The sequence below is a fragment of the Oryzias melastigma genome, linkage group LG19, assembly GCF_002922805.2.
Source record: "Oryzias melastigma strain HK-1 linkage group LG19, ASM292280v2, whole genome shotgun sequence".
Taxonomy (NCBI): domain Eukaryota; kingdom Metazoa; phylum Chordata; class Actinopteri; order Beloniformes; family Adrianichthyidae; genus Oryzias; species Oryzias melastigma.
The window spans coordinates 17,344,718-17,357,043 of NC_050530.1; the positions used below are offsets into that span (position 1 = coordinate 17,344,718).

Sequence of the window (12,326 nt, forward strand, 5' to 3'; positions counted from 1 at the left end):
AGTAATGATAATTGCTTATTAACTAAATTAACATTATCCTGATGAAAGAAAGGAATGTTAGCAGCACTGAAGTGGAACTGTTCACACAGAGGTTGCTGCTTTCCAGATTTTTATCCAGGTTTTCAATTTTTAAAAGGAAACCAAAGCTTTAGAAATTGAATTTTTGTGTTACAGGAGATATAAAGTATGTTGAAGACACAGAAACAAGTGTGAAAGAAACACAAATGCAGCATAAAATAAACCAAAAAATCTGATGAACAATCTGAAACATGTACTGACAAAACAGCAATGTATACAGAAGATAGTGAAATTTACCATGCTTGAAAAAATAACAAAATGAACACAGAAAAATGTAAAAGAGTTTCCAAATAATATAAATGTGAGACAAAAAAATAAATAAATCAAGAAGTCAAAAGACTGAACACGTACATAGTAAATACGTTATAAAGGAAGCTTTTTTGTTAAGAAATATTTTATTTACATCTGAAGCAATTTTTTTTTTTACAATTGTACACTCCACTTACATACAGTAGATTCCAACAAAACAACACCTTCACTTTTCACATTTATATTAGACCTGCATGGAACTGCATCCGACCTTCTGAAAGGTGTGGAGAAACTCCACGTATTTGGAGTACACCTTCAATAAAAGTAGGTGGATTTTTATAGAAGTGTGATGGACCTTCAGAGAACCATCAAAAAACTCTGGTGAACCTTCAGAGAACTGATGTGTATTTTCAAAGAACTGTGGTGGACCTTCAAACATGTAAGTTGTGCCCTTCTAAAACTGTGATGGACCTTCAGAGCACAGTAGTCACCCTTCAAAGAATTGTAGTGGACTTTCAGAGAGCTGTGGTGAACCTTCATAAGGCTGTTGTAGAACTTCAACTGGCTGTGGTGGACAATCAGATGGTGTTCTTTCATAGAGGTATGGTGGACTTTCATGAAGCTGTTTGTACGTTCATACCACTCAGTGAAGCTGCATGACTTTGTAGTTGATCTTCAGAGAGCTGAGGTGGATTTTCACTAAGCTACTTGCATCTTCATAAGGCTGTGGTGGAGCATCAGACAGTTTTGGTTTACTTTCATAGAGCTATTATTGAGCTATGGTGCACCTTCATATAACAATGATTTACCTTCATAATGCTATGGTGGACCTTCAAATGGCTAAGGTAGACCTCCATGTAGCCATGGTGGACCTCCATATAGCCATGGTGGACCTCCATATAGCCATGGTGGACCTCCATAAAGCCATGGTGGACCTCCATACAGTCATGGTGGACCTCCATATGGCCATGGTGGATCTCCATATAACCCTGGTGGACCTCCATATGGCCATGATGGTCCTCCATATATCCTTGGTGGACCTTCATATAGCCATGGTGGACCTCCATATCGCCATGGTGGACCTCCATATAGCAATGGTGGACCTCCAAATATCCTTGGTGGACCTTCATATAGTCCTGGTGGACCTCCATATAGCCATGGTGGACCTCCATATAGCCATGGTGGACCTCCATATAGTCCTGGTGGACCTCCATATGGCCATGATGGACCTCCATATAGCCATTGTGGAAATCCATAAAGCCATGGTGGACCTCCATATAGCCCTGGTGGACCTCCATATGCCCATGGGGGACCACCATACAGCCATGGTGGACCTCCATATAGCCATGGTGGACCTTCATATAGCCATGGTGGACCTCCATATAGCCATAAAGGACCTCCATATAGCTATGGTGGACCTCCATATAGCCATGGTGGACCTTCATATTGCCATAGTAAACCTCCATATCGCCATGGTGGACCTCCATATATAGCCATAGTGGACCTCCATATAGCAATGGTGGACCTCCATATATCCTTGGTGGACCTTCATATACCCATGGTGGACCACCATATGGCCATGAAGGACCTCCAAATAGCAATTGTGGACCTCCATATAGCCATGAAGGACCTCCATGTAGCCCTGGTGGACCTCCATATAGCCATGGTGGACCTTAATATAGCCATAAAGGACCTCCATATAGCTATGGTGGACCTCCATATAGCCATGGTGGACCTTAATATAGCCATGGTGGACCTCCATATAGCCATAAAGGACCTCCATATAGCTATGGTGGACCTCCATATAGCCATGGTGGACCTTCATATTGCCATAGTAAACCTCCATATCGCCATGGTGGACCTCCATATAGCCATAAAGGACCTCCATATAGCTATGGTGGACCTCCATATAGCCATGGCGGACCTTTAAATGGCTACAGTGGACCTCCATATAGTCGTGGTGGACCTCCATATAGCTATGGTGGACCTCCATAATGCTGTGTTGGACCTTCATAGAGCTACGGTGGATCTCAGTGCACTGTAGTGGATTTTGGAGACTTGAGCACAAACTTTCATGAGCTGAAGCGAAGATGGGTACATAAATACTTGAAACATCAACTCATTGGCCATGTCAGAATTCCATATTTCCACAAGACTATATAGTGCAGGTCCATGTAATAGCCTGGATTTTAACTTAATTCGGACACATGCTCACTACTTTTTTTTAAAGGGCAACTTTGACATCACCCACTTTCTGACGTAAAAAAACTAAGGCATTTTACAAAAACTTTGTATGTAGTCAGAGGATGAAAACTTGATGATTTATACAAAAAAAAAAATAATGTATTTTTTAAATAAAAAAAATATTCAAATGCAATGCACTGTGGTCTATATTTGCCAATCTAGTGAGCAATGATGTACACCAGTTGTTCACAGAGAATTCTGGGACATTTCCAGGATACTGCTCTTGGAATTGTAGAATTGTAGAATTGGTAACCCCTAAAAAATATCAAACCCCGTGTTTAGCAGACTATGTGGTGATTAGTCAGGGAATTCAGACACAACCATTGATTTTATGATGAACTTCCATGGGTTTGATGAAGAGTGAAAATTGTTACCCAAGGCTAGAATTCATTCATTTGTTAAACTCCGAAGAACCAAGGATTTTATGAAGCACATGAGGGCTCATTTGATATCTTTCTGCTTTTTTGCTTAGAAGTTGTATCTTCAGTAGGAACAATAAATCTAGCAGCATACACATATTATTGCTGACATTTGCCACCACAGTCTCCAAAATTAGTAATAACAACAGGGACGGATTTGAACTAGAGTGAAACAGAATGTATAGGCAAAGAACAGCATGTAGTGAAAGTTCTACTTCTGTGAGTAATGAAAGAGGAGTATTACAATACAATAAAATGAAAATACTTTAAATAAAAATACAAAAATTAAAAGATTGAAATGGAAATAGTTTTCCCATTGATTGCAAACCAACAGACCAGGAAAAATACTGTTAACTTTAAAAAGCATATCCAGAATGGAATGTTTTTATTTTACCCGCAGACCATCTTCTGAAGTAATACCAAGTAATCACAGTCCAGAACTGTGATATGATGACTTATATTTGTATTATGTGACACTAAGGAGGAGTTCCAGTCAGCTTTCTATGCTGTCACAGCTGGGATTATGAACCAAAATATTCTGTCCTGGAGTAGATGTCCATAAGATCTTTATGATGTCATCATAGCTGCTGAAGTTTGTTTTTGTCTGATTACAGATGTTCTGTGACTTCATGGTCATTTGCTTTCCAGACTGTTTGCTCTTATGACGTTCTTATGTCCTAACAGATGTAGGAATTTTTGAGTCTATCATTTTTGTTGTCCTAAAACAGATGTTCCAGTGACAACCTGAGATGGTAAGCTAATACTTGATTTGGTGTTTGTCCATTCACTTCCATTCTGCTGCTGCAATTACTAACATACATTTTTGTCTTATGACGGATGTTCCTGTGTTCTTTGGGGTTGTCTGCCTTCTTTTTATACTCTCAGACCCCAAACAGTCACTACAGATGGTCACTACTTTTTAAACTGGTTCTGTTGAAGGTATCCTCTTAGTCTTTCCATACTCCAGTGTTGCCCTTTGTTTGCTCAGTATGGGGACTACACTTAAAACCTAATCCAATGGGGAATGAACATAGGCTCTTATATGTATATACTGTGTATATATATATATATATATATATATATATATATATATATATATATATATATATATATATATATATATATATATATATATATATATATGACAATCTGGCCTTGTTGGAAATATCTGGACTCGAATGAATTATATGAACGCTCGATTTGATGTTTTTGCTTTTTGTGTAACATGAACCTCAGTTGTGAACTACCTCTTTGGAATTGAATTCACTGAAATCTGTTTCCTGTCCCAGTTCTCTCGGTTTTTTCTTGTTTTGTCTGTGACTGTGACAAATTTTGACTTGCTGGTGACCAAAGTAAGAAGACGGAACATGGAGTCCTCGAGTCATATCTTCATTCCCAGCTTGGCTTTCTGTGGAGACAGAAGTTGAATCAGTGGTTAGAGTTAAAGAGGATCTTTACTACAGGTTTATGTGGATCAACATGTGGTTGTTTTAGGAAACATATTTTGAATTGACATCGAGATAGAAGAGCAGTTGGAGCCTTGCTACACAGGATGTCAGGCACAAACTGAAGGACCAGCAGACCACATAGGTGGGATTTCTAGAGACTTTCTAGACTCTCTTTCTAAAGAGAGCTATATCAGGGGTACGGACGATGACCAAAAAGGTTTTAAGGACCATGGGGGGTTTCTCTTGCCCTGACAAACATTGGCCTGAAGCCACACGTGGCCCGCCTAAGGGATATATATGGGGAGTCCATTTTACAGAGCTTTGTCTTTTCCTGGCGGAGACCCAGACTACTCTATACGAGTCTGAATCAACTTTTTATTAAGTTTTTTGGTCACTTTCTTCCTCATCAACATCACACAGATGTTAACTTCACACAACCTAGGTGGCTGAGTGGAAACATATGAAAACCCCACCTCCTTTCTACATTCTCAGCTACTCAATTTAAGCACAGAAATAGGATTTTTAAAACATTATAGGTGTTCTATTTTGATGTGTGACACATTAAAAAACTGTGTTAGAAGATGGAGTGGATGCTGTGGTTCACAGCTACTCTTCACTGCGCTCAGCGTCACTCCTTCAGGTTTATAGCTCAAAGCCTCGAAATGCTGCAATGAAAAATCTGATTGCGTCTCACAATTCTAACTCTATTTTAAGCTTTTTTAAAATTAGAACTTTTAGCACTGGGTGCGTGCAGTCCCTCCTACTTTATGCAACTTTTTTGTGATTAGAGATCCTTATGAATGAGGCCTCTGGGGAGCAGTGAAAACCCAAAGAACTTACAATGCCAGAAGCATGCTTGGGTTTGACGCTGTAGGAAGCTTTCTCCTTGGCCTGGCGGAAACACTCCTCTGCTGCTTTTAACCTGAATGGAAGGAAAGGACGGAAATGTTGAGCTATAGATCAGAATTCAAGACATTTCATGCCAGATGGAACAGAAATGTTGGGTTTAGGTTCTTTCATCTGCAAGAAGAAGTGAGGAAGAAAAGGAGAAACGCTGTATTAACCTCTCCTTGAGAATAGACTTGTTCTCCTTCTTCCATTGTTCTTTGAAGTCAGAGGAGAACTCGTGCCAGATGGAGAAGAAGGTGTTGGGTGAGACCTCCTTCTCCCCACCTTTGGGCTTCACTGAGAAGAACACTGTGAGCTCCAGGAAACTGAAAGAAAGCAGAGGATGTGTCACTGAAGGAGACACAAGTGTCAGAGGGAGACTCAGGTCAGAGGGGATCTTACAGTTTCTGGGTGCTGCTGAGCTGAGCCTCCAGGGTCTGCAGGTCGCTCTGAGCTGAAGAAGAGTTAGAGGTTAGAGCCTGAAGATTTGTGCTGTTAGATGACTTCTTCAAGTGTTTGAAACATAAGACTCCTCCTGTCCTGAAGAGAATAAACTTCAGAGATCTGTTTGATCTTACAGATTCAAGTGAAGAAAAATATTTTTTTCTTACATTATAGATTTTTTTTAATTGGGGCATTAGTAGAAGCTATTATTATCCAACAAAACAACTTCCTGGAAAAGCTTGTAGTGTTATTTCACATTTCTGTAACTGTTAGTGCGCTCACTCACCTTGTGCAAGAAAGTCCTCCATCTTCTCCTTGAATGGCTGTAGATTGTCCTCATCAGACACTTTGCACACTTTCTCCACCTCTGCTGAACACGCTGCACCAACAGAAAGAACAGATGTTAGACTAATGCTGGACTTTACAGCCATGAGGAACAGGGAAGAAGACCTGATGGAACGTGTGTGTATGGGAACCGGTGACTGTTTAAGAGAATTGGACTGAGCTACTGTGATGACTTTCTCCTGGCTCCAAACAAATGAAGTAAGTTATGTCATAATTTTTATTTTATTTATGTTTTTGCAGTATGAATGCCGCCATGTTGGAACCAGACATCGTCGGTAAGCAGTGATTGGCTCGAGTCAGTCTGAGTCTACGTTTCTATGGCAACCACTCTCGTCAATCAAGAGAGTGGTTATTGCAATAACAATATATATCAACAATATACCACAATAAAGTATATTTTCAGTTATTCTCCAAAAAAATGACAAAAAGAGCACACAAGTTTCAAGTTTCTTTGTAGGAAAACCTATTTTTGGACAAAAATTCAGCAATAAAAATAAACAAGTAGAAACAATAGAAAATAAATGGCATGATAGACACTTTACTATCATCCGTGTACCTCTCAGGTCTTTTCGGTGTCGAGTCAGGTCTTTTTGGAAATCCTCAAACTTCATCTGGGAGGCCTGAAACAGTTCGTGAGGTTCCGGCAGAGGAAACACACACGTGTCTCTGCCAGCATCCTGAAACGCACACACAGACAAACACACACACAGACATTGTTTCTGCATCACAATGAGGTGAAGGTGGAAGTGAAACTGGTAGATGGTTACCTCATCAAAGTGTTTGAGGTAGTACGCTGTGATGTAGGACAGGAGGCTCCTGGTGCTGTCCTGATGGTGGAGAGGGAGAACAGGTTCAGTCGGGTTCTGTGGCACTAGGACCCAACAGGAACTGATCAGATACTCACGCTGCTCTTTACATCTTTGAGCTTCGGCAGAATATCCAGACTGAAGCCGTCAGCCTGGCCCCGAGTTCGATTCCCACCATTCATGTAGTTACCAAACGCCAGAACCAGACCCAGAATCCTTTTCACCGTCTCACTGTCCTGCAGCGCCTGCAGACGTTTGGACACTTTCTTTATACAACAACTACAGTTTCTTTCAGTGTGTGAAAGTTTTTTACATTTTCCCAAAAGTCAGTCCAGGTTCTGAGCAAGACAGGATACAAACGTGTTCAGGATCAAAATTAAAAGTATTTCAAACGTCCAACTCTATTCCTGCATTGTCTTAGTCTGGATTTGTGAAGTTGCTGGAGCCTATCTCAATTGTATGTGCACAGCAAACACATGGAAGTTTGAACCAGCAAAGATTTGAACTACAACTTTACATCCAGGGGTTTAGAAAGAATTTTCTTCTTGTCTCTATTTTTTTTGTTGTTGCTTTTTTTGTGTCTTAATAAGAACTTACTCATTCCTTGATTCTTTTCTTTCCTCCCTGCAGCACTGTGAACTGAATTTTATGGCATCCTGCCAAGTCTCACTCACCTTGCACACCTTCTGCAGCGTGTCTAACTTTTTGGTGATGGAAGTCATGCACTCGGAAAAGCTGGACTGAAAGAGGATGCAGAAGAGTCGACCGGAGAAGTTTGGAATCAGGGAAAGCTGGTAGAGAAATCTGTGAAACAAAAAATAGGATCAAAACACAAAGAAAGTTGGCAGCAGCTACTCTGAAAGCAGAACGGCATCTTTAATGTGTAGCTCAAAGGTCAATTTAATCACAGGATACCTCAGTATAAGAGATGCAATAATTCATTTTCCCCATGATTTTGTTCAAACCTCGATTTTTGGGTCACAGTTTTGTTTCGGTTCAAAATCAGATTTATGAACAACAAAAACTAAAATTTCAGGAAAAAATAGAAAATTTTAAATGTATTAAAATCAAGTAGCAATGAAGAAAAACCTTGTAGATGGTTCTTTCTAAGCTTGGTGTAATATAATGTAATAAAACAATAAATGATAAATACTGGTTAAATTTAGCACAAAACACATGTTTGATACTTTCAACATTTAAATATGCAAACGTAGTGGGGATACAATGATTCATTTTCCCCACGATTTGGTTTAATGGTGATTAAATGCAATTTAGTTATAAACCGAGAATAGTGGCATTCCTACTTAGTATAGACCAGGAGTGGACAAACTACGGCCCAGGGGTACTCTGCAGCGCATTAAACTATTTAATGTTTACCTAGAATAAATGATTGTGATCACCTGTATTCATTTTTTATTTTCCCTGTAGTTCACAAGTTTCCCCACAGATGGCACACTACAAAGAAATTGACCTTTGTTTAAGCACAGAAAGATATTCTGCATTCCTGGAGTGCTTTAAGATTTGTAATTTTTCCAATATTTATGTGTGATTTCCAAATCGGACAGTCATTTTCCGATTGTTCCAACATGGCATGAGCACAGTATTTCCCCTAAATTGAGTTTTTCCCTGAGGAACATCAACCCATTGGTGAAGATGCCACTAAAATGAGAAAACAAAAACCACAATTTTGAAATAAAAACTCCAAAACATTCTGTTTTAAAGTAATTGTGAACGATGACTCAAGTATATTTGCGTTCAGATCCTTTGTTATTTCTTTCTTTTACAAAGTGAATAACCAAAACAAGTCACAAATCTGCTCCTGGTCTGGCCCTCTGTGAAATTTTAGAACTTTTTGTTGCCCACGAGTAAGAAAGTTTGCCTATCCTTGTCATAGATTCTTCTTTCTTGGCTTGGTGTTACAGATTGAGGTCTGTTTGGCTTTTGTAACTGTCTGCCTCCATTCGTCCATTTTCCAATCCCACTTAATCCGCTTCAGAGTCACAGGGTTGCTGGAGCCTATCCTAGTTCTAGTTGTGGAAAGGCATGAACAGGTCACCAGTCTACCATAGAGCCAAACATTTACCCATAGGGACATTTTGGAGGCACCAATTAACCTATAAAGCTTGTTCTTGGACAGTGGGAGGAAGCTTGAGTGCCCAAATAAAACCCACTCATAGACAAGGAGAACATGCAAACTTCACACAGAAAGGTCCCAGCTGGGATTTGTAGATGGGTCTTCTTAGCGTACACCACCATAATGCCCGAAATCGATCTTAAAGCACACAGCAGCCTGCTTTGTGGATCCTGAAGGCCTCAGGCACATTTCAACACAAATGAGAAATATGGTGAAAATATATGATAGTTGCATGATAGTATGATAGTATAAAAAGAAGGCAGACAACCCCAAAGAACACAGGAACATCCGTCATAAGACAAAAATGTATGTTAGTAATTGCAGCAGCAGAATGGAAGTGAATGGACAAACACCAAATCAAGTATTAGTGAAATATGATCGGATGAAATCATTACTATAACGTACAACACTATCAGAAGCTAAACCTAATAGATATCACATAACATGTGGAGAACAGAGTATGGAGTACTGTTTCATGTGTTTAAGAAAATAAAGAAATGTCCTTTCCTGAGTAAGTTTAGGCAGCTGAGAAGGCCTTCGCCCTGAAGAATTGCCCCTTGAATTGTTTCAACAAACAAAGAGACTGATTAAAAAATATCTCGACAGGAAGTGGGTTTGCTTTATGTTCACAGGGATCTGTAAAGCTCCATCTAATGAAACATATGTTTGAACACCCCCACACACACTTGTGTGTGATCTGTGTGTGTTGATAGCAGAGCAGTCAGCTATCAACATGAGCCTTACTCACTGTTCAGGTTTGTCCAGGGGCTTGGCGTTGTCCTTGCCTTGAGAAGATTTCATGTGCTTTTCGATTTTGTCCAGCTCCTCTTGCTGCGCTCTCTGTCACAGAAACAGGACTGTGAGACAAATCATCTCAACATGTCAACAAGATATTAGCTGTTTATTTCTCTCAGGGTTTTCTGGTCAACATGAACAGATGGATAGTAGACCATCAAATCATGGTCAAAGCTCCCCTTAAGCCCCAAAACTGACCAACTGCTGCCTCGTGAAAAGATGTGCCATGCTCATAACATCAAATTACACAAAAGGCAAAGACAGTTGGATCAAACACATTCAGGACCACCCGGGTGTCCAGTCCCCAACCACATAAATCTGATCTTCTGCTTACATTTTCATACAGCGCCTGCAGAGTCTCCAGATCAACAATGGTGTTATCCAAGTTCAGGACAGCTTTAAAACAAACAAGTAAAATAGAATAGTTGGAATCACTTGTTCTTGTTTATGTCTGTCAATGTTCAATGGGAAGAAACACTCACCATGCTGGATGTCCTTCATGTCCAGATGCAATGAAGACATGAGGATTCCTACTGCCTGAGAGCGCTTGTTGTTGAGGAGCTTCATAACCTGGAGAACACAGAGTCTTTTCATTTTTGTGTTCTATGTCTAAAACCCTTCCAATGGAAACAAAACACATCTAACAAATATGTTTATGCAAATGTGTTGCCCTCTACTACAACTCATCCATCAGGTTGTGGACTTCTCAACACCTCTAGATGGAAGTTTCTCTTCCCTGCAAACAACCCACCAACATTTGTCCATCATCAAACGCTTTGGTTTTTGCTGTTGCTTTATGGTTCTGAGGCATCTGTTCCCCTTTTTCAGTAAAGGTCTGTTTAAGTTTTGAAATACGTTCTGAAGTGAACTTGGCGTGACTGCCCACACTTATTGGACAGAGTAGGACATGTAATGTCAGGAGGGGTTACTTGACTGTTGAGGGCCTAGAACTTTGAGCCGAAGAGGCATCCTGAAGTTGAACCATGAGCTACACAGTCCAGACAAAGAATGATACAGGTGGAGTGACTTGAGAGTGTTGATGACAAAAAGTTGCTGGTTAATTGGAAAAAGAGGGAAAACTTGTTTCATAAAAGTTTCTGAATAGTCTCAACTGGTTGCACTGCTGCTTCTGTTTCTTGAAAGACAGAAGAAGAGAGAAGCCGAGCTACTGAATTGGAAGACAGATGTGCAAGCCCAGTCACTGTGATTAGTAAGGTGTGAACTTTTTAGTGTCTCTTCTAGCTCTGTTCCCCAGTCAAGATCAGTATGAACTGGATGATAAACACCATCTGGGTAACTGTGGACAGGATCAATTTGGACGCTGGTTCTCAACATTTCTAGGAACCTCGCAAGAACGTTCCTTGGAAAAGCTATGATTAGGCCTGCAAACTGGTGCCTTTGCCATCTGGGACAGCTCTGGCAGTCCATTTAGCTGTGGATAAAGTCCTGTCCGGTTCCTATCCAGGCTTCAAGGCAGTCTTGCTGACCAAGTTTGGCATATTAGCAGAAACCTATAGGAAATACTTTTGGGATCCCAATAGACTACCAGGATCACACTTGTCAGTTGTATTCTCATGTAGGACTGCCAAATAAAATTCTGATTAATCAAGAGACCAACTTTACTTCCAGACTAATGTCATAATTACATCTGGAACTTGGCTTATCTACATCTGAAGAGGAGGTCATCATGAACAGGATCAAAGACCTCCCTTGCTATGATGCTTCTCATTCTCCAAACTTCTCATCTCACCTTTGTGCTCTAAAATAATTGAGTTGTGAAAGTTGATTTGCTGCTGGAATAGGTCATTTAATGGTCAGTAGGAGATTAGGCCAATGACAGAGTGGATGTGGGGCGTGTGCATACATGTGTAACCTGCTTCATCATGTCAAGAACATGTGAACTAACCTGCTTTGCCTTGGATTTGGTGATGGTGTCAGACAGCGGTTGCTTCTTCTCCTTCACAGCTGTTTTGGAGAACAATTCAACAAACTCCTCAAAGTCCACACTCGGCTCGTCGATAGTCTCCCACACCAGAGAGGAAGTGCTTTCCCTGAAACATGAGAACCAAGGCCTGATCCTCTGCGTACATTTGAATGATAAAACTGTTTTGATTAAAGTTCTATCATCAGTAGAAACATAAGTGTGAACCTACATCCACTGATCCTGTCTCACCTGGTGAGGGAGACAATCTGTGATGAATTAGTGTTAGCATACTTACTTTTTGGTGTGTAGCTGTATCCTAGTCCAGTACAGAGGCTTCATGGGTCTCGGGGGCTCCACCGCAGCCTTTCTGGGCGGCTTCTCCTGAGTTATTCCCAAAGAGAAAAGTCCAGGTGGAAGGGGAGGAGGCAGCGAACCCAGGGCTCCTGGAAGAGCTGGAGGAATGGCTCCTGGTGGAGGAGGAGGAGGAGGAGGGGGAGGGGCACAGCCATGGGGACCTGTGGGAGGATGGGGAGACGGGCCAGCATGTCCTGG

General features: G+C 40.7%; 1 protein-coding gene across 1 annotated transcript in view; it reads right to left on the bottom strand.

The window, feature by feature from the left end:
* Window positions 1-454: 454 nt before the first annotated feature.
* LOC112140430 (formin-2) overlaps window positions 455-12,326 on the bottom strand; it is a 21,837-nt gene continuing 9,965 nt past the window's right edge. Inside the window, exons 7-20 of the mRNA XM_024263381.2 lie at window positions 12,070-12,322; window positions 11,757-11,901; window positions 10,333-10,420; window positions 10,185-10,246; window positions 9,804-9,895; window positions 7,596-7,725; window positions 7,020-7,166; window positions 6,883-6,942; window positions 6,672-6,792; window positions 6,057-6,149; window positions 5,729-5,780; window positions 5,503-5,652; window positions 5,279-5,360; window positions 455-4,398 (exon numbers count right to left, since the gene is read on the bottom strand). Of these exons, the coding sequence (XP_024119149.1) occupies window positions 4,372-4,398; window positions 5,279-5,360; window positions 5,503-5,652; window positions 5,729-5,780; window positions 6,057-6,149; window positions 6,672-6,792; window positions 6,883-6,942; window positions 7,020-7,166; window positions 7,596-7,725; window positions 9,804-9,895; window positions 10,185-10,246; window positions 10,333-10,420; window positions 11,757-11,901; window positions 12,070-12,322 (1,502 nt within the window). The 3' untranslated portion in view covers window positions 455-4,371. The remainder of the gene's footprint in view (window positions 4,399-5,278; window positions 5,361-5,502; window positions 5,653-5,728; window positions 5,781-6,056; window positions 6,150-6,671; window positions 6,793-6,882; window positions 6,943-7,019; window positions 7,167-7,595; window positions 7,726-9,803; window positions 9,896-10,184; window positions 10,247-10,332; window positions 10,421-11,756; window positions 11,902-12,069; window positions 12,323-12,326) is intronic.